The sequence below is a fragment of the Neoarius graeffei genome, chromosome 28, assembly GCF_027579695.1.
Source record: "Neoarius graeffei isolate fNeoGra1 chromosome 28, fNeoGra1.pri, whole genome shotgun sequence".
Lineage (NCBI taxonomy): Eukaryota > Metazoa > Chordata > Actinopteri > Siluriformes > Ariidae > Neoarius > Neoarius graeffei.
Window position 1 is genome coordinate 37,073,959 of NC_083596.1, and position 23,380 is coordinate 37,097,338.

The following is a 23,380-nucleotide window of genomic DNA, read 5'->3' on the forward strand; positions in this document are numbered from 1 at the left end:
CGCCCCAGTGCATGCTGAAGCTCCTGGTTTGAAGAAGCCAACAGGACAACATCATCCGCAAAAAGCAGAGATGAAATCCTGTGGTTCCCAAACAGGATTCCTTCCGGCCCCTGGCTGCGCCTAGAAATTCTGTCCATAAAAATTATGAACAGAACCGGTGACAAAGGGCAGCCCTGACGGAGTCCAACATGCACTGGGAACAGGTCTGACTTACTGCCGGCAATGCGAACCAGACTCCTGCTCCGTTCGTACAGGGACCGGACAGCCCTTAGCAAAGAGCCCCGAACCCCATACTCCCGAAGCACCCCCCACAGAATACCACGGGGGACACGGTCGAATGCCTTCTCCAGATCCACAAAGCACATGTGGACTGGTTGGGCAAACTCCCATGAACCCTCGAGCACCCTATGAAGGGTATAGAGCTGGTCCAGTGTTCCGCGACCAGGACGAAAACCGCATTGTTCCTCCTGGATCCGACGTTCGACTATTGGTCGAATTCTCCTCTCCAGTACCCTGGAGTAAACTTTCCCTGGGAGGCTGAGAAGTGTGATTCCCCTATAATTGGAGCACACTCTCCGGTCCCCTTTCTTAAAAAGAGGGACCACCACCCCAGTCTGCCACTCCAGAGGCACTGTCCCCGACCGCCACGCGATGTTGCAGAGGCGTGTCAACCAAGACAGCCCCACAACATCCAGAGACTTGAGATACTCAGGGCGGATCTCATCCACCCCCGGTGCCTTGCCACCGAGGAGCTTGCAAACCACCTCAGTGACTTCGGCTTGGGTAATGGACGAGTCCACCTCTGAGTCATCCGCCTCAGTCTCCTCAGTGGAAGACATGACGGTGGGATTGAGGAGATCCTCAAAGTATTCCTTCCACCGCCCGACAATGTCCCCAGTCGAGGTCAACAGCTCCCCACCTGCACTGTAAACAGTGTTGGCAGAGTACTGCTTCCCCCTCCTGAGGCGCCGGACGGTTTGCCAGAATTTCTTCGAGGCCGACCGATAGTCCTTCTCCATGGCCTCCCCGAACTCCTCCCAGTTCCGAGTTTTTGCCTCCGCAACTGCCCGAGCTGCAGCACGCCTGGCCTGCCGATACCCGTCGGCTGTCTCAGGAGTCCCGGAGGTCAACATGGCCCGATAGGACTCCTTCTTCAGCTTGACGGCATCCCTTACTTCCAGTGTCCACCACCGGGTTCGGGGATTGCCGCCACGACAGGCACCGGAGACCTTGCGGCCACAGCTCCGAACAGCTGCGTCCACAATGGAGGTAGAGAACATGGTCCACTCAGACTCAATGTCCCCCACCTCCCTCGGAAGCTGGGAAAAGCTCTCCCGGAGGTGGGAGTTAAAGACCCCCTCAACAGAGTGCTCGGCCAGACGTTCCCAGCAGACCCTCACCATACGTTTGGGCCTGCCAGGTCTGTCCAGCTTCCTCCTCCGCCAGCGGATCCAACTCACCACCAGGTGGTGATCAGTTGACAGCTCAGCCCCTCTCTTCACCCGAGTGTCCAAGACATAGGCCCGGAGATCAGATGAAACGACTACAAAGTCGATCATCGACCTCCGACCTAAGGTGTCCTGGTGCCACGTGCACTTATGGACACCCCTATGCTCGAACATGGTGTTCGTTATGGACAAACCGTGACTAGCACAGAAGTCCAATAACAAAACACCACTCGGGTTCAGATCAGGGAGGCCGTTCCTCCCAACCACGCCCCTCCAGGTGTCACTGTCGTCGCCCACGTGAGCATTGAAGTCCCCCAGTAGCACAATGGAGTCCCCAGTCTGAGCACCCCTCAGTACCTCTCCCAGGGACTCCAAGAAGGCCGGATACTCTATACTGCTATTTGGCCCGTAGGCACAAACAACAGCAAGAGCCCTCTCCCCAATCCGAAGGCGCAGAGAGGCGACCCTCTCGTTCACTGGGGTAAACTCCAACACATGGCGGCTGAGCTGGGGAGCTATAAGCAAGCCCACACCAGCCCGCCGCCGCTCACCACGGGCGACTCCAGAGAAGTGGAAAGTCCAGCCCCTCTCGAGGAGCTGGGTTCCAGAGCCCAAGCTATGCGTGGAGGTGAGCCCGACTATCTCTAGCCGGTACCTCTCAACCTCCCGCACAAGCTCAGGCTCCTTCCCCCCCAGCGAAGTGACATTCCATGTCCCAACAGCCAGCCGCTGTGTCCGGGGATCAGGTCGTCGAGGCCCCTGCCTTCGACTGCCACCCAATCCACACTGCACCAAACCCCTACTGCTACCTCTGTGGGTGGTGAACCCACAGGAGGTCGGGCCCACGTCACCTCTTCGGGCTGAGCCCGGCCGGGCCCCATGGGCAAAGGCCCGGCCACCAAGCGCTCGCATACGAGCCCCAACCCCGGGCCTGGCTCCAGGGTGGGGCCCCGGCTGCGTCCTACTGGGCGACGTCACGGTCCTGGATTTTTTCTCCATAGGGGGTTTTTGGTGAACTGCTCTTGGTCTGGCCTGTCACCTAGGACCTGTCTGCCTTGGGAAACCCTACCAGGGGCATAATGCCCCCGACAACATAGCTCCTAGGATCATTCAAGCACACAAACCCCTCCACCACAATAAGGTGGCAGTTCTAGGAGGGGATAGCTCAGGGTTGGGTTATAAAAAAAAAAAATATTCCAAACTTTGAATATCCCACAGAGCACCATTAAATCCACTATAGCAAAATGGAAAGAATATGGCACCACTACAAACCTGACAAAAGAAGGCCGCCCACCAAAACTCATAGACCGGGCAAGGAGGGCATTAGTCAAAGATGCAAAAAAGACACCAACGATAACACTGAAGGAGCTGCAAAGATCCACAGTGGAGATGGTAGTATCTGTCCATAGAACCACTATAAGCCGTACACTCCACAGAGTGGGGCTTTGTGGAAGAGTGGCCAGAAAAAAGCCATTGCTTAAGAAAACACATTTGGAGTTTGCCCAACAGCATGTGGCAGACTCCCCAAACACATGGAAGAAGCTTCTCTGGTCAAATGAGACTAAAATTGATCTTTTTGGCCATCATGGAAAACGCCATGTGTGGTGCAAACCCAACACCCTGAGAACACCATTCCTTCAGTGAAGCATGGTGGTGGCAGCATCAGGCTGTAGAGATATTTTTCATCTGCAGGGACAGGAAAGCTGGTCAGGACTGCAGGAAAGATGAATGGCACTAAATACAGGGCAATTCTGGAGGAAAACCTGTTTGAGTAGGCCAGAGGTTTGAGACTGGGACAAAGATTCACATTCGAACAGAACAATGACCCTAAACATACTGCTAAAGCTACACTGGAGTGGTTTAAAGGGAAATGTTTAAATGTCTTGGAATGGCTTAATCAAAGCCCAGACCTCAATCCAATTGAGAATCTGTGGCATAAACTGAAGATTGCTGTACACCAACGCAACCCATCTAACTTGAAGGAGTTGGAGCAGTTTTGCCTTGAGAAATGGTAAAAAAAAAAAAAATCCCACTGGCATACCCCAAGAGACTTGTAGCTGACATCGCAGCAAAAGGTGGCTCTCCAAAGTATTGACTTTGGGGGGTGAATACCTATGCACACTCCAGATCTCTGTTTTTTCATCTTAATTACTGTTTGTGTCACAGTAAAACAACAATTTTCACCTTTAAAATGGTAGGCATGTTGTGTAAATCAAATGGTGCTAACAGCAAGAGCATAATGAAGGACCAGAAGTCATTCATTTTCTATAAGAGTCCGTGTCTCTCTGTGGTGAAAGCATTGACAGTGTAACTTGTGCAGAATAAAGTTGAATTCCAGGCAACTACGTATATTTAATGAACTATACCGTCAGGGTTCTAACTAAACTAAAATATCAGCATAGTGGCACCAGTCATAACGGGTGGGGGTTTGGGGGCACCTTTGGTCCCCGAAAGCTCACGGGTTCTACATGCTCAGAGATGCATTCTAGTGCATTTCCTGGCACTTGCAGGTCTCCCTGAAAGTTACTCTTTTTTGGTAATATTAATGAGATTTTTTTTTTTTTTTTGCCAAAAGTTGCTGTAATTGTTATAATTATTATTAATATTCAACTATATTGACATATTTATGGAATATGAATAAAACAACCAGTTGATGTTCAGGTGTCAGCTTTATTTTCAGCTTCAGCCATTTCAATTACAATACATGACTATCCAGATCTAACTCGGGAACCGGTACGCATTACGTGCATGGCGTGTAAGCGCCATTTAACACGGATGACACTTTACCGCGAACACAGCATAAGGAAGGAGGTAAACCGGATGAGCATGATCAGTGACAATCTCCACATGGAACTACTCGGGCACTGGGTGCTTATGTGGATGGGGAGTGAAGTATATCCGAATGTAGAACATTCGCATGGTGGCACGCCGTCACTGCTGCGTGGGGATAACAAGAAAATTAAACAAAAGACCATATTTTCAAGATTGACAAGATGTCTTTTTTTCGTGTGCAACCATGTGACAAAAACAGTGTGATGTAAGCATCCGCCACCATGTTGGATGATATACAAATCCAGAATGCAAGGACATGTACTTGAGCAGTATAGTTTATTAACATTTTGATATTCTAATTATTCTTGTTTTTATATTATTAACCCAACAAACATTTACATTTCAAACAACTAAGATCTTTGACAAAATAAAGTACAAACAGTCTAAAAGCATGCAATAAAAAAAAATCACTCAGGAATAATACTCATCTCATCTCATTATCTCTAGCCGCTTTATCCTTCTACAGGGTCGCAGGCAAGCTGGAGCCTATCCCAGCTGACTACGGGCGAAAGGCGGGGTACACCCTGGACAAGTCGCCAGGTCATCACAGGGCTAACACATAGACAACCATTCACACTCACATTCACACCTACGGTCAATTTAGAGTCACCAGTTAACCTAACCTGCATGTCTTTGGACTGTGGGGGAAACCGGAGCACCCGGAGGAAACCCACGCGGACACGGGGAGAACATGCAAACTCCGCACAGAAAGGCCCTCGCCGGCCATGGGGCTCAAACCCAGGACCTTCTTGCTGTGAGGCGACAGCGCTAACCACTACACCACCGTGCCGCCCGGGAATAATACTATTACGCTAATTCTATTTTCTTTTCATAGACAAAGTAAAATTGCTCTGATCAAAAGGAACACTCGATGGAGTTAAATTACACAAGGCACAGCATACTTTGGCAACCTTATCAAGTTAAATCAGCTTCCAGTATTTTTTTCTTAAGTTCCACCAATTCACAAGTCATCTCTGTATTGCACTGCTCCATTTGAGATATTTGTAACCCCAGTGAGGGCCGTCTGGTAACCACTTTCAGTGTGTCTCTGCTGAGAGGATTTCAGGCACAATTAACTCTGGTACATCTATAAAACAAAAAGTGCATAAATAAACCGAAGTTACTGGGTTACTGGAGCGGCATTGCTGATAGCTCACCTGGCAAAGTTGACCCACATTGTTCTCCTTGTGTATCCAAACTTGCTAAGGTTTGTGCTGCTTCTAATCTGGCCTTCTTGGCACATCTTTCATTTATCTTGTTGCTTCTTGATACTGTGAGATGAGTTTTCGTCTTGATCTTATCATGTCCTAAATTGAGTGTTGGTGTCCAATCTGGATTTGTGTTATCGCGTAGGTTTGTCGGTGCTCCTGCAAGGTGAGAAGCAGAGTGTTCACGCTAAAGCTCAATTTAATCAGCAGAAAACATAGCTTTGATTAGCAGTGAACTCTTACCAGATATAAAGTGGTCACCACACATGTGGATGTAATTAGCTTTTTCCTCAGTTAAGTCCTTACAATGTATGTTTTAGAACCACAGCGTACGCACGGCGCTCTCTGGATAGTTCTCCGTCTGTTTTGTCACCGTTTTTAATTATTTTGGGAATTCTGAAGAACCGTTTCTCTTTGTCATGAGCAGCTTTATTACCGTAATTATATCCCGCGCACAAAGTAGGCACTGTCTTTCTTCAAAGGCAAAGAAATCAAAAGAAAATCACGAAGCATTGCAGCAGCTCACACGTGACGCGCTGGTTCCTGGTTGTTGTTTATCATCCAACATGGCGGACTTCTGGGTTGGGACATCAAGCGTGACATCACTTACACACGAAGAATTAGCGGAGCAGCAACTTTTACAGGCGTGTCAGCAGTAATGTGGGCGTAGCAGTAAGGAAACATTGCATATAGGCCTGATACGCTGAAAAGGTCGAGTTAGAACCCTGAACGTGGTTCAGCGACAACCAATCTGGATTTAGAAGTGCTCTGCTCTAAAGAATACTAAAGAACAGTCATCTAAATAAAAAAAAAAAAATAGATAGATAGATAGATAGATAGATAGATAGATAGATAGATAGATAGATAGATAGATAGATAGATAGATAGATAGATAGATAGACTGCATGTTGAAATTTGACTTAGCACTTAGCATCAGCACAAAAGACACCACGCAAATGGCTTTTAATTATCAAGTTTAGGCCATTAATTTATTTTCTTACTAAACATGTATCATAAATGTTCATTATTTTTCCTTCATCAATCGATTTCTTACCTTCGCATTTAAAAGCTTTTATGAGGTTCGTCAGCACAAAAATTCTGCTTGACATGACTGCTTTGTGGTCTCTTTAACTAAAGTGTCATACTAGAGAAAACGCAAAGACACTGAAGTGTGCATACTAGGGTTGCTCCAGTTCCCAGTAATTTTGAAACAGTATGGTATCATCATTTCACAAATTTCAGTAGTCGACGTTACTGCAGTTCACTGTTTTGTGAACTATACTTTGAAATGCACCTTTAAGATTTTGCTCGTTGGCCTGCCCATTAAGTCGGCAGCTTGTGGGTGTGACACAAATCTAACAGTAGAAGAGCTCTCCCTCTGACTAGTGATCAGGCCACACCACCTTGAGTTATCTAGCCAAATTTGGGAAGATGCTATGCATTCAGCAACTACTGAATTAACCAGTTACACTAGATTGCTGAAACTTGTTGAGAAGCAAAGTTCTCTGAAGTGAGACTTGGTGACATTTTGCTTTTAGGCCAAGTGATAATGGAGAGGTGGCGTTCCCTTCTACACCTTTGTGGAAACGGTGCCTCAAGTCATGTATGGCAGGAGGATGAGATACATTGAACTTGATGAAACATTTGATGCACATACATCCCAATTTTTACAAAAAATTCCAGGAATGGAAGGTGCGCATGATGAGCTCATAAATAAATTGAAAATAAGATTGTCTAAATGACAGATACCGAACTTTGTCCATGGTTGACTTAACATGGTTTACAGGAGTGCTTGAAAGTTTGTGAACTCTTTAGAATTTTCTATATTTCTGCATAAATATGACCTAAAACATTATCAGATTTTCACACAAGTCCTAAAAGTAGATAAAGAGAACCCAGTTAAACAAATGAGACAAAAATATTATACTTGGTCATTTAGTTATTGAGGAAAATGATCCAATAATACATATCTGTGAGTGGCAAAAGTATGTGAACATCTAGGATTAGCAGTGAATTTGAAGATGAAATTAGAGTCAGGTGTTTTCAATCAATGGGATGACAATCAGGTGTGAGTGGGCACCCTGTTTTATTTAAAGAACAGGGATCTATCAAAGTCTGATCTTCACAACACGTTTGTGGAAGTGTATCATGGCACGAACAAAGGAGATTTCTGAGGACCTCAGAAAAAGCGTTGTTGATGCTCATCAGGCTGGAAAAGGTTACAAAACCATCTCTAAAGAGTTTGGACTCCACCAATCCACAGTCAGACAGATTGTGTGCAAATGGAGGAAATTCAAGACCATTGTTACCCTCCCCAGGAGTGGTCGACCAACAAAGATCACCCCAAGAGCAAGGTGTGTAATAGTCGGCGAGGTCACAAAGGACCCCAGGGTAACTTCTAAGCAACTAAAGGCCTCTCTCACATTGGCTAATGTTAATGTTCATGAGTCCACCATCAGGAGAACACTGAACAACACTGTGCATGGCAGGGTTGCAAGGAGAAAGCCACTGCTCTCCAAAAAGAACACTGCTGCTCGTCTGCAGTTTGCTAAAGATGACGTGGACAAGCCAGAAGGCTATTGGAAAATTGTTTTGTGGATGGATGAGACCAAAATAGAACTTTTTGCTTTAAATGAGAAGTGTTATGTTTGGAGAAAGGAAAACACTGCATTCCAGCATAAGAACCTTATCCCACCTGTGAAACATGGTGGTGGTAGTATCATGGTTTGGGCCTGTTTTACTGCATCTGGGCCAGGACGGCTTGTCATCATTCCTGAAGCAATGAATTCTGAATTATACCAGCGAATTCTAAAGGAAAATGTCAGGATATCTGTCCATGTACTGAATCTCAAGAGAAAGTGGGTCATGCAGCAAGACAACGACCCTAAGCACATAAGTCGTTCTACCAAAGAATGGTTAAAGAAGAATAAAGTTAATATTTTGGAATGGCCAAGTCAAAGTCCTGACCTTAATCCAATCGAAATGTTGTGGACGGACCTGAAGCGAGCAGTTCATGTGAAGAAACCCACCAACATCCCAGAGTTGAAGCTGTTCTGTACAGAGGAATAGGCTAAAATTCCTCCAAGCTGGTGTGCAGGACTGATCAACCGTTACCGGAAACATTTAGTTGCAGTTATTGCTGCAAAAGGGGGTCACACCAGATACTGAAAGCAAAGGTTCACCTACTTTTGCCACTCACAGATATGTAATATTGAATCATTTTCCTCAATAAATAAATGACCAAGTATAATATTTTTGTCTCATTTGTTTAACTGGTTTCTCTTTATCTAGTTTTAGCACTTGTGTGAAAATCTGATTATGTTTTAGGTCATATTTATGCAGAAATATAGAAAATTCTAAAGGGTTCACAAACTTTCAAGCACCACTGTACAATATTTCCCGTCGTAACAGACGAGACAACTTGTAACGTAAGTTGAGACGAACTAATGTTACATGGTACGAACTGGCGGTCAGCCACTGTGACGATGTCACTAAGATTGCCGTTTGTCTTCTTAGGCTATGTCCACATTAATATATTTTAGTTTTAGAACTCATCACTTTTGCGATGTTTACGCCTGGCATCCACACTACTTCTGAGTTTTCGACCCCCAAATATGGAGAATTTTTGAAACGCTGCTGGTCTCATTTTAGTTTGAAAACTCCAGGGTAGCATTTAAGTGTAGATGGGCAAAAATGCAGACGTTTGGAAACAATAACACAGACACTCATGTTCACCTGCTGGCTGGGACTTATTAGTCACAATGTATCCTTCCCTGATTCATCACGTTCCTATCACATGACCCTTTCCTGGAAGAAAACAAACAACATCAGCTCTTTATAAAAGCATGCGCATGCCCAGTGTATGTGAATGCATTTTGATGCATGTTAGTATGGACGGAGATTATTTCTGATACGGAGCTAAAACACTCATCAGGATGGAGATCATTTTCCAGGGCTTTCCCTAAAGCGTGGATACACGGCGCTCCACCGCGCTGTGCAACATCACCGCTGCACTGTCAATTGCACACCAAAAAAAAATATGTATATATAAATTGAACAATGCAGAGTACTTTCCATCCCTAAATATCTCCTATTCCCCTCAACTGTCACATTCCTAATATCAAGCCCCTCGTGAACCAGAGTCAACATCAGAAGGGCCTTATCTGGGCTAAGGAGAGAAAGACTGTTGCTCTGTTGCACTAGTCACTGAAGCTCCAGATCTGTAGCCACATGATTTTATGCATTGTGCAGCTGCCACATGATCTGCTGATTGGATCATTTCATGCCCATCAAGTCAAAATTTTTGAATTGCTCAAGTGATGTGAAATTCATCAAAATTACACTCAGTCATTAGAATATCCCAAGAATTAAAACCTTATACAGTACTTCACTGAGCGATTCCCTTCTTTCTGTGCTTCCTGACTAGCTTGCTAAGGAAACAGGTTAAAGCCATCTTCCAGCCTCAATAAAACTCGTCTTGTGGCACCACTTTGCATTACTGACCATCCAATGTCGTGACTTTTCATCCATTTCTACAGATACAGCATTCAGACAAAGATTTGTCTTGGGGCACTCATTTTCTCTTTTGGCACTTGGACAAGAGGTCTGGTTTCAAACTAACCGAACACGCAGCAATTACTGTCACTTAATTATGTACGTAATAGCAAGTGCCATCCATTGCTAGACGTTCCTAGCTTTCATATAAACCTAGAAGGTCATCTGGTTGCAACAAGTTGGTTTCTTGCAGCAAAATGTGGTCCTGTACAGGCTACAATAATTCTACATCAATAGTCATTGATTTTTTATTGTCAGTATATAATTTACTTCAAACAGCAAACTGGAATGTTCCTCACTTACCTTACTGGTAAATGTTTCAGTGTTTGTTTTTCAGGGATGGCTTTTTTTTTTCTTCTTTTATTTCTGTAGCTCTACAGTCGATGCTGATAGATAGATAGATAGATAGATAGATAGATAGATAGATAGATAGATAGATAGATAGATAGATAGATAGATAGATATCCATCCATCCATTATCCATAACCACTTATCCTGTGCAGGGTCGCAGGCAAGCTGGAGCCTATCCCAGCTGACTATGGGTGAGAGGCGGGGTACACCCTGGACAAGTTGGTAGGTCATAACAGGGCTGACACAGAGTGTGTTTACATGCACATAGAGAAAATCGAATTTCTGCCGTTGCTCGACTGAAATCGAAGTTCTAAATGCCATGGATACACCTTAGCTAGGCTGAAATTGAACCGAACTTGATTTCTCGTAATCGAGCTACACGACCTAGATTATGTGATTTTTGCCGAGCTACTTAGTGCATGTATACCCTATCGAGCTACGTAGTCGAGCTACTTACTTCAGCACTGCCCCTTCCGGAAGTGACGAGTGACGAGACCACAAGCGGGAAACACAACAGCCTCGGTCGGCATGACAACAGTAGTAGCGAGCAGCAGAAGAGGTCAGGAGGAACAAACGAAGAAGAGAAAATGGCGAGCAGAAACGTGCACTTCTGGAGTAATGAGGAGCCAGAGTTCATGCTCATTCAGCTTAAGGAGTTGAATATATTAAAATTCATGGACGGGAGAAAAACGCGCAATGGAGAACACGGAACTGATAACTTTGTTTACACTCTTGAATAGCTCTTCTTCATGATGACAACCAGAAGTGTACCAACACGATGGGGCGTGTAGCACCACCTGTGGCTCGAGTGCACAATGTACCTCACACAATAGCTCGATTTCCTTGTGTGCATGTAGGATTGGATTTCTCTGGCACCCCTGCTGGGACCCTTTGCTCGATTACCGACAGCAGCTCGATTTGGATGTGCATGTAAACGTACTGACAGAGACAACCAACCATTCACACTCACACCTACGGTCAATTTAGAGCCACCAATTATCCTAATCTGCATGTCTTTGGACTGGGGGGGGGACATGCAGACTCCACACAGAAAGGCCCCCATCAGCCACTGGGCTCAAACCCAGAACCTTCTTGCTGTGAGGCGACAGTTCTAACCACTACACCACTGTGCCACCAATAAATATATGTGATTATGGTAATACTTCAAACTTAGCCTATTTATTTGTTAAATTGATCATTTGTCAATAAGCTACATGCCTAGTCTTCCTTCAATTTGTCAGTGCCAGGCACACACTGCTATTAAGCCATGCTCAACTTCAAGCCCACAATGCAGAAGATTAATGTTCTGTCCAGACTTATAAAACTACAGCTCCCTGTGCTACAGCTGTGAACTTTAATTATGTCTGTCATATTAGCAGCTGTGAAATGGCAAACTGCATTAGGAGACATGACATTGAGCTAATGTGAAATACCTGAAATAACACACAGGATGAACATAGCATTTAACAAAGCTGCCCATTAAGTGAAAGTGAAATAGAAAATGTTATGACTATCAGACACCGAGCAAATATTGTGCAAACAACTTGTTGCACATGGTAATACACAAAAGTAGCCAATGAAGGACAGTAGCACAAATTCATTATTGGGATGCTATGTCTCAGACGTCTCACATGTGGGTGAACACAGAAAAACTCATAGAAAGCCACTGTATTGAAAGTGAAAACAAGCCTATTAAACAAACTTATTAAAGCAACAAGCCGGATACGTTGATAATGGATTCCTTCTAACCATTCATTTTAATGCTCTTCACTAGGTCACCCTTTGCAGAGATGCTCACAAAAAGATCAAAAATATTTCTTTAACACCCACACAAGCCAGCACAAGGAAAATAAGGAATTGTAGAGTCAGAGAGACTCCTAAACAACAAAATATAATGCCAAATTTGAATCAAATGGCATAATAAAATGATAAATATTTCTTGATAAAACTGTTGTGGTTTGTTAGGTGCCACTTTTTAAAATATTACAGAAAGCTTCTGCTACATTTAGGAAAGAGCCTTTCACATATGAAATCCGTTACTGTGTGAGGTAAAAACAACACAGAAAAGATAACAAATTTTAATTCCCATGATGCATCAGGCCAGGCGGCATGATGGTGTAGTGGTTAGCGCTGTCGCCTCACAGCAAGAAGGACCGGGTTCGAGCCCCGTGACCGGCGAGGGCCTTTCTGTGCGGAGTTTGCATGTTCTCCCCGTGTCCGCGTGGGTTTCCTCCGGGTGCTCTGGTTTCCCCCACAGTCCAAAGACATGCAGGTTAGGTTAACTGGTGACTCTAAATTGACCGTAGGTGTGAATGTGAGTGTGAATGGTTGTCTGTGTCTATGTGTCAGCCCTGCCCTGTGATGACCTGGTGACTTGTCCAGGATGTACCCCGCCTTTCGCCCGTAGTCAGCTGGGATAGGCTCCAGCTTGCCTGCGACCCTGTGGAACAGAATAAAGTGGCTAGAGATGATGAGATGAGATAAGATGAGATGCATCAGGCCTTCACAAGGCACACTGGGCATCGCTGATCTCTATTTCAGTAGGATTACAGTGGGGGACTGGTCCTCTGGTATCCGCGAGAGTTTGACCCCCTACTCACATCTGTATTGTGGTATGCCTCACCAGATGGCAGTAGGTACCTATTTTACGATGGTCTTTGGTATATCCCGAATGCGAGTAGAACTCACGATCCCCCAGTCGAGAGGCGGACACACTACCCACCAGGCCAACTCACGGTGAAAAGTAATAGATATCATGTGTTCCCACCTGACTGTATTTAACGATTTGTTCCCATTCGTACAGGACACCATTACTGCATAATAATGGAAAATTTACAGTTTTCACTGTGAGTGGAAATGGGGCATAATTTTCCTAATGGTTCAACCAAAAGGTTTTCCTTAGTTGCAGGTTTACTATGACCTTCCAAGGTAAATGACAGGATTTGACTGAGATTGTTATGATAGGAACCTTGCTAATTTTGACAGATTGTGACCACTCCCCTTTCTACAATTATTACTACACACATACTGTACATATCCATGAGTAGGCTGGTCAGGCTTGTTGTTATAAGCTATGTCTCAAAACAAATATCATGACCATACAATACCGGTTAAAAGTTTGGGGTCACCCAGACAATTTTGTGTTTTCCATGAAAAGTCACACTTCTATTTACCACCATAAGTTGTAAAATGAATAGAAAATATAGTCAAGACGTTTTTCTGGCCATTTTGAGCATTTAATCGACCCCACAAATGTGATGCTCCAGAAACTCAATCTGCTCAAAGGAAGGTCAGTTTTATAGCTTCTCTAAAGAGCTCAACTGTTTTCAGCTGTGCTAACATGATTGTACAAGGGTTTTCTAATCATCCATTAGCCTTCTGAGGCAATGAGCAAACACATTGTACCATTAGAACACTGGAGTGATAGTTGCTGGAAATGGGCCTCAATACACCTATGTAGATATTGCACCAAAAAACAGACATTTGCAGCTAGAATAGTCATTTACCACATTAGCAATGTATAGAGTGTATTTCTGATTAGTTTAAAGTTATCTTCATTGAAAAGAACAGTGCTTTTCTTTCAAAAATAAGGAAATTTCAAAGTGACCCCAAACTTTTGAACGGTAGTGTATTTTGTCACTCCGTTACTGAAATGTTTATTGAATAGAATATCTTTGTTTTTAGTTGAATTCTACACAAAATTACCTTTCATTTGATGTGCAGTATGTGTCTTTTCTTTCCACCATACTCCTCTCGGAGGTCTGAGGCAATCGGAGCCACTTAACTGACACGCACTCCTCTGTCGCCGCACTACACATGCGTAGTGACAAGTGAGCGAGCAAGCGTTAAGGGCCTCTGATTATCTCAGGATAGAAGAAAGCAGAGCCTGGGGAAGAAGACAACACTCCCAATATATGTTGTTATTGTTTTTTCGAAAAATAATAAGTGTCATGGGGTGATAACGGTACTTGTGAAGTCGACCACACTTTGAGCGGCCATGACTAATGTAAACCTTTTCAAGCGATACTCGGTGTGAATGGTACAATTCAGAATCTTCACTAGGCTTAGTGCCAGAAGATTTAGAATCAGGATCTTTCCATTTCAGCCAACCAAACAAAGACAAAGAGTTGAGAATGATAGCCAAGTGATGAAAGATAACCTGTGCTAACGCTTAATGAAGATGAAGCAGAGCTGATCTGACCTACATAATGTGCATCACTCTACCGGTACATAGTCGTTATCATCGTGACTGGGACCAACTTAAAGGGGAAAAAAGTTACAGAAGATAGATAATTCGGCAAGTCGGCGTTCGACTATATGCCCGCGCGACATTGAAACATGATGAACCTATTGTAAAGTAAAGCGCATCAACGATCTGTGATCAGAGAATTACTTTGGTGTTTGTATTGGCGTGTTTTTTTACTTTTCTTTGAAGTAAACTTTTATTTTTTTTGACTGGGCAGCCAAAAAATAAGGCTCGGCGGCGCATTTATGAGTCGGCAGTAATAGCTCTTCTAGCCGTTATGACTCGGTGGGCCGCCGAGTCATTAACGGTAGTGGAGAACACTGTTTATTAATAAAAAATATAATGCCACATCACTAAAGCATAGAGTCCATATACATGTGTTCCACATCAAACCTGAAAACTAGAAGCAGGAAAGGCTGTTCAGAGGGGGCAGGCTCTGTTTAGAGTACAGAATACGTATAGCAGCTACTGTAGCTGTTATCTATTCACCATGACTACTGACTGACTAGTCTAAAAAATAAATAAATAAAAACTTACCTACTGACTAGCAAAGAAAGAAAGAAAGCACTGAACAAGGAGACACAAATAGATGTCCATTCCCACCAGCAGCAGATTTGGAATCCAGTTCTGAACTACAGCTATTCTCATTTTCATTGACCTTAACCTAGCAACACTCCCAACAGTACTGTAGTGAACATCATCATCTGGCACTGTCACGGTCTCCTGACAGTCTGTCTCCAAAATTATACTGAAAAAAATGAAAAGAAATGTCTTCACGGTTGTTCATTTTTAAATTAACCGAGACCTATTAGATCATATCTTATTTAATCTTATCCAAATTTTCTGTGTTTGTGTGCTACCACCAACATCATTTCAAACGAGGCTACTGGCCCTAGTTTTTAATTCACCATCACACACACAGACCGTCACAGCGTGAGATGGTTATGGAAAGACTCAACAACTTCACCAAAGTTAGCATTTTGCACTGGAAGACCAACTAGAAAGTCATCATGTTCAAAATCTATGGTCATTACGCTTTCATAAGAAAAGTTATTTGTTTACCGATCTCTCCTTGTTTGGGCACCTTTCATGCCAAACTTGAAAAGAATCTGGACAAGGTTGGCTGGTCCTGTCACCTTTTCTTTGGTACTTCTGGAGCCAAGGTGACATTCAATTCATAATTTGGTAAAATATTAAAAGTTTCACGTTGTATATATGATTTAGAGTGGCAAGACAGACCAATAAACAAGATAATAAACGGAGCTATAAATGTCATGACTGCCATTGCCACATGCTCCTGCTACTGCTGCTTGTCGTAAACAATATTCGTAAGTGCGTTTTAAAGTAGTGAAGTATGCTGTTGAGTGAAAACCACACTGTGTGATAATACTATAATCTGTTTATCTGGCACAAAGTGGGTGTTTGTCCTCACTGATCCATGTAGCATTAGCTCAGTTAGCACAGTTACTTCAGTACGGCACACAGCTGCATCGCTCCAGGTTTTGATAACACACCAGTTCGTTCTGGTAATCACTAATAAACCGATTCTCTGTGCTCTGGAGAATATATTTAAACCCCAGCCAAGTAAGTCACTTTATTTCCTGTCTATTTTCTGTCCTCTGTCTGCCAAAATCCGGCACTGCCTCCTGTGTGCATGCGTGCTCCTCATCAGCAAAACTTCATTTTAACCTGTAGCGAATCAGAAGTGAGCTTTCTGGTGCCCCAACATTGCTGTGACAAGCAGCCAATCAGCGTCAAGCTTTCAAGCCGCCACAAGTACACAAACATAGTACAATGTGTAAAAGAACGCGAAAATAACCACTGATAACCATAGGAAAGAAAATGTCTTGGAAAATAGGAACTCTACTTGCATTCTTGGTTGAGGAACTTTGAAAAGTAATTGGTGCCAGGCTGATCAAAGCCAAATTTTGCACCGGGTGCCAGCCCTTAATAAAACCCCTGCCTTACTGTCTGGATGTTTCAATAAGTGCATAAACAAGCTCCAGTTAGTTCAAAATGCAGCAGCAAGAGTCCTTACTAGAACTAGAAGATATGACCACATCACCCCTATCTTATCCACACTGCACTGGCTCCCAATCAAATTTCGCATTGATGATAAAATACTACTACTGACCTATAAAACACTGAATGGTCTTGCATCACAGTACCTGAGTGAACTTCTGGTCCTTTATGATCCACCACACCTACTTATAGATCAAAAGGTGCAGGCTATCTGTTGGTACCTCGTATAGTGAAGGCTACATCAGGTGGCAGAGCCTTTTCTTATAAAACCCCACAATTATGGAACAGCCTCCAATTAGCTCATATGTTTAAAGTCTTCAATTTTCTGTAAAGCTGCTTTGTGACAATGTCTGTTGTTAAAAGCACTACACAAATAAACTTGAATTAACTAATATTCTGGTCAGGGTCAAAGTGGATCCAGACCTGTCCTTATCCCAGGAATACTGAGTGTGAGGTGGGAATACACCCTGGCTGGAACATCAGTACTTTGCAGAGCAACCAGGCAGAAACACATTCACACCCAGGGCAATGTAGCATATCCAATCTACCGACCGGTATGCTTTAGGCAGATGGAAAGAACCTGGAGAACCCAGAGGAAACCCAGCCAGACATAAGGAAAATGTGTAACTCCAGACAGATAGTAATCTGAGCTCAGGAACAAACTGAGTAACCTGGCACCACAGTGCCACCCCGTATTATTCAGTGCCAGTGAAATCTAATTCTCATGAACATCAAAGCACGGAAATGCCTGCATAAATTGTCAGTTTCACTGAAAAGCAATTCAAATAGACTAAAGCAGAGACAACATTGCATTCTATTGTCCTTTTTTTCAAACAAAGCAGGCTAATACAATGTCTGCTTTCTGAAACATCCTAATACTTGTTGAAGAAATAAAGACCTAATTGTTCTCATAAAAAATCAAACTTTTTTGTTTATTATTATTGTATTTACCACTTTTCATATGCAGCAAACGGCGGCACAGTGGTGTAGTGGTTAGCGCTGTCGCCTCACAGCAAGAAGGTCCTGGGTTTGAGCCCCGTGGCCGGCGAGGGCCTTTCTGTGTGGAGTTTGCATGTTGTCCGCGTGGGTTTCCTCCGGGTGCTCCGGTTTCCCCCACAGTCCAAAGACATGCAGGTTAGGTTAACTGGTGACTCTAAATTGACTGTAGGTGTGAATGTGAGTGTGAATGGTTGTCTGTGTCTATGTGTCAGCCCTGTGATGACCTGGCGACTTGTCCAGGGTGTACCCCGCCTTTTGCCCGTAGTCAGCTGGGATAGGCTCCAGCTTGCCTGCGACCCTGTAGGACAGGATAAAGTGGCTAGAGATAATGATATGAGATGAGATATGCAGCAAAACTGAACACTTAGTTAATCTCACTGCAGTAGGCTAGTTTGAATAATACAACCCGAATTCCAAAAAGTTGGGATGCTGTGTAAAATGTAAATAAAAACAGAATGAGATGATTTGTAAATCATGGCAACCCTACGTTTAATTTCATAAAAATGGTGCCTACTGCCATCTGGCAAGGCATGCTGCAATACAGATGCAAGTGGGGAGTCAAACTCTTGCGGTTACCAGAGGACTAGCCCCTCACTGTAACCCTAGCTACCGTACGTAACACAGGCAAGAGGCCGAGGGCTACGAAATGGAGATCGGCGCCGCCAAATGCACCATGAATGGTGCGGGAAGGACTTTGACTCCATTTAACTGAAAATAGGGAAATAATTTCAAACCAACAGACCAAATGTTAAAACTGAGAGATTTTATTGTTTTTTTGAAAAGTATGTGCTCGTTTTGAATTTGATGCCAGCAACACATTCCAAAAGACTGGAAAAGTTGCGTAATGCAAAAAAAAAAAAAAAACCTGGTGAAACATCGCAACTAATTAGGTTAATTGGCAACAGGACAGTAGCATGATTGGGTATAAAAAGAGCATCCCAGAGAGGCGGAGTCTCTCAGAAGTAAAGATGGGGAGGGGTTCACTGCTCTGAGAAAGACTGCATGGGTAAACAGTGCAACAATTTAAGAATAACGTTCCTCAGTGTAAAACTACAAAGAATTTGGGGATCATATCTATGGTACATCATATCATTAAAAGATTCAGAGAATCTGAAGAAATCTCTGAAGAGACAAGGCTGAAAACTGACATAGGATGCCTGTGATCTTCAGGACCTCAGGCGACACTGCATTAAAAGCAGACACGTGTCTGTAGTGGAAATCACTGTATGGGCTCAGGAACACTTCAGAAAACCATCATCTGTGAAAACAGTTCATTACTGCATCCACAAATGGAAGTTAAAACCAGATATAAACAATATCCAGGAACTTTATCTCAGTGGTCTGACAAATTGAAATTTGAAATTCTTTTTGAAAATCATGGACACTACGTCCTCCAGGCTAAAGAGGAGAGGGACCACAGGGCTTGACATTAACTTTTAAACCCACTTGCCCTGGGGGCAAGTGGGGATAAATTTCCACTTGTCTCATCTCATGATCTCTAGCCGCTTTATCCTTCTACAGGGTCGCAGGCAAGCTGGAGCCTATCCCAGCTGACTACGGGCGAAAGGCGGGGTACATCCTGGACAAGTCGCCAGGTCATCACAGGGCTGACACATAATTTCCACTTGTCCCCCCCCCCCCAATATTATCACTTGCCCCCTATTTTGTGAGTACTACTTTTTTTTTTTTTTAGGAAAACCATAGAATAGTTGGGAATTGCAACATAAAGTGAAGATCACACACTGAGATATAGTTTGATTATTGGTTACTTTTTACACGTAAAAAGATTGGCGCCGCTCGATGTGCCATATGGCGTGTGAACGGCTATATACAGTATATGTATGTGTGTGTGTGTGTGTGTATATATATATATATATATATATATATATATATATATATATATTGTGTGTGTATATGTGTGTGTGTGTGTGTAGGTTGGCGCTGTTGCCTCACAGCAAGAAGGTCCAGGTTCGAGCCCAGCGGCCAGTGAGGGCCTTTCTGTGTGGACTTTGCATGTTCTCCCTGTGTTCGCGTGGGTTTCCTCTGGGTGCTCCGGTTTCCCCCACAGTCCAAAGACATGCAGGTTAGGTTAACTGGTGACTCTAAATTGACCGTAGGTGTGAATGTGAGTGTGAATGTTTGTCTGTGTCTATGTGCCAGCCCTGTGATGACCTGGTGACTTGTCCAGGGTGTACCCCGCCTTTCGCCCGTAGTCAGCTGGGACAGGCTCCAGCTTTCCTGCGACCCTGTGGAACAGGATAAAGCGGCTAGAGATAATGAATGAAGTAACCAATAACAATTTTATCCAAAATAGTTTTCCTGTCTTAGTCGATTTACTTCCATTTCACATGCATGCAGTTGTTGTAAAGTTCAGTGTGTTTGTGTAGAACTCTCTAAGACTGTAGGTTCAATCCTCGATAATGTAGAAATCATAAAATAGAAATCTATAACAAAGTTTGTATGAAGAAAACAATAGGGTGCCAAGACTTTTGAACAGTACTGTGGTTGAGAATTTGTATATCAGGGTTTTTTTTTTTGTTATATCATCCACCTCTAGCAGTGGCAGCTGGTAGTCTTTCAAACAGGGGAGGCTGGTCGGTTACGATATTTCCAGATTTTAAAAGAAAAAAGAAAAAAAACATCAATTTTGCCCATACTCTTGCCTCTGATCTGGCTGATTGTTGGCAGGGTCACAAACTGTGAAATAACAGGTTCGTTTGGCCCATTAGCCTACTGTCCAATATACATGATGGTGGTGTTGGGGGGTATATTTTAACATTTTATATTTTAAAATTGTGGCATGTTGTTTAAAAATTGATCATTATTGAAAGCAGCTCTTTGTCAGGAACCTCAGCAGTAACAGCAGAGTGTTCTGGAATCGGCACAAGCACTGACCTTGGGGAGCCAAACATAGAGCTGGGTGCCACACATTTCATTCAATGACACTTTCCCTATATTTTATTTATTTTGACTGAGAAATGTTTTATTGACAATTTTGATAACCCTTCACTTTTAATCCAGGTCTGTAGTGTGAAATGTTCTCAGCTGTGTTTTTGTTTAAAAATGTTTTCCAAATTGTAGCTGTGTTTATTTCATATCCAGAAAAATATATATTCCAATATAATATACTCAGCATAAACATTTTAAATAGATTCTATATTTTGGTCCATCCATGACATATTACTAAAGTAGCCTATTTACTGTTGTTGATGTGGGTCACTTGCTGTTAGCCAATTCACTTTCTCGTACCAGGAGAGCTGAAAGGAACGAGTATTATTCCCTACCTTTTTCACCAAGTCAATTTGAGGCGTTGGTCTACCCTGCTCTTTAATTTTAATTTTTTCCTCGGAAGGAAGACTGGCAAATGGCTTCGCCAAAATTAAATCAGCAATGCTTGGCATCCGTGCGCAGCTTTCTTGCTAGCTGACTAGCCCCCTCAAGTTCAAGTTCAGTCACTCAAATAAACGAAATTTCTGGAACTAAGATAGCAAACTTGACAACACTATATTTACACTTTATTTACAATGAAAATATATACAAACTAAAAAAGCTGATAGAAACCGTATGTAATGAATGAAATCGAAATGTAAGCTGATCTCTTACAATACACCACAGCACTTGCGAATCCACATGGGACTGAACTGAAATTCACCGCTGCCTGTCTATATTTGAAACGAGCTGTCAATCAAAGAAAATATCCGGCCGCTTTCACCAATCACCAGTCTCCTCGCGGAAAGCTTTGCCATGTCCCTCCCACTGTGAGGCTGGGAGTCCGTAGGCGGGCGTTTTCACAGTATTTGTCCAATAACCGTCTTGCATTTTGAGATTGAAAAGCGCATAGCTCCCAAATGCCATTGAAGTCCACTGAGGCTGGGAGTCCGTGGGAGTCCGTGGGTGGGCGTTTTCGCAGTATTTGTCCAATAATCGTCTTGCATTTTGATATTGAAAAGCGCATAGCTCCCAAATGCCATTGAAGTCCACTGAGGCTGGGCTGCATCGCGCTGTCACGAGGGGGAAAAACTCACGCACACATTAGGCGAACTGGGGAAAGTTATAACGGAATGATTTCGCACTGCAGTTGGATGGAGCACATATATTTCTATGATTCTGGATCTGAAATAGCAATGTTATAAGGTCGGCTATAACATAAGCCTAGCGCAATTCATTCTACATGATGTTCGTCATTTTTAGAGGAGGCTGAGCCTCCCTCGTTGTCTTAGAGCAATTGCCCGTGACCTCTAGGTTAAAAAAAAAAAAAAACGCGCTGCATCATGACAGACAGGAGAATCTCATCTCATCTCATTATCTCTAGCCGCTTTATCCTGTTCTACAGGGTCACAGGCAAGCTGGAGCCTACAGTATCCCAGCTGACTATGGGCGAAAGGCGGGATACACCCTGGACAAGTCGCCAGGTCATCACAGGGCTGAAACATAGACAACCATTCACACTCACATTCACACCTACGGTCAATTTAGAGTCACCAGTTAACCTAACCTGCATGTCTTTGGACTGTGGGGGAAACCGGAGCACCCGGAGGAAAGGCCCTCGCTGGTCACGGGGCTCGAACCCGGACCTTCTTGCTGTGAGGCGACAGTGCTAACCACTAAACCACCGTGCCGCCCCCAGACAGGAGAATGTTTGAGTTTAAAATTATTGTTTAGCGTATAGGTTGTGGGTGTTTTATACAGACCTGGCAACCTGTAACTGAATCAGTGCAGCCCGGTCTGTCATGAAGCAGCGTGGGGAGTTTTTTTGTTTTTTAATAAACCTAGAGGTGGATGATATAACAAAAAACAAACAAACAAAAACGATATATAAATATTTTGCACAGGACTGTGTTCCTCTGATAACAGAAACAAAGCTCCAGCTCTCTCTGCTCTTAAACTGTTCTATTCTTTCAGGATTTATCGCGCATGTCGCTCCTTGTTGAGTTTTTTATGCCTGAGTTGTTTTGAAATCAATCTGGGTTTTCTGTGTCGAATCAGGAAGTAGCTTCACCTGTAAGAAAATCAAACACTTTCATGAAGGAGCTGACTCAAAGGCGAGCAGAAAAAAATAAAACGAGATTCTTAAGCAAACTCTTCCATACTCACTTCCGACTTTCTCTTTTTGTAAAATCTCATTCTCACCTCATCTCATTATCTTTAGCCGCTTTATCCTGTTCTACAGGGTTGCAGGCAAGCTGGAGCCTATCCCAGCTGACTACGGGCGAAAGGCGGGGTACACCCTGGACAAGTCGCCAGGTCATCACAGGGCTGACACATAGACACAGACAACCATTCACACTCACATTCACACCTACGGTCAATTTAGAGTCACCAGTTAACCTAACCTGCATTTCTTTGGACTGTGGGGGAAACCGGAGCACCCGGAGGAAACCCACGCGGACACGGGGAGAACATGCAAACTCCGCACAGAAAGGCCCTCGCCGGCCACGGGGCTCAAACCTGGGCCTTCTTGCTGTAAGGCAACAGCGCTAACCACTACACCACCGTGCCGCCCCTAAACTTGTTTTATCAAGGTGAAATTCTCTGTAAAATACCCCATCAGCTGGTTTGGTATAATCTCACATTAGAACTATTTAGTGGGAAATAAAATGAATGGAACACCATTGTTCTGAATATTGTAATTGATTTGGGAATCATGTCAATCAAGTCAACTTCCTAAAGTGTCAAGTTGGTGTAACCACTATTCAAGAAGGAGATATTTTGTTCATACT

General features: G+C 43.6%; 1 protein-coding gene across 5 annotated transcripts in view; it reads right to left on the reverse strand.

Moving 5' to 3' along the window:
- The window catches only part of garnl3 (GTPase activating Rap/RanGAP domain like 3), a 323,893-nt gene that overhangs the window by 171,270 nt on the left and 129,243 nt on the right, over positions 1-23,380 (reverse strand). The window contains exon 2 of one of the 5 annotated variants that reach the window (XM_060913212.1): positions 5,438-5,647. The exons of the other annotated variants lie outside the window; for them this stretch is intronic. Coding sequence (XP_060769195.1) covers positions 5,438-5,523 — 86 coding nt within the window. The 5' untranslated portion in view covers positions 5,524-5,647. The remainder of the gene's footprint in view (positions 1-5,437; positions 5,648-23,380) is intronic. 5 annotated transcript variants of the gene reach the window in all.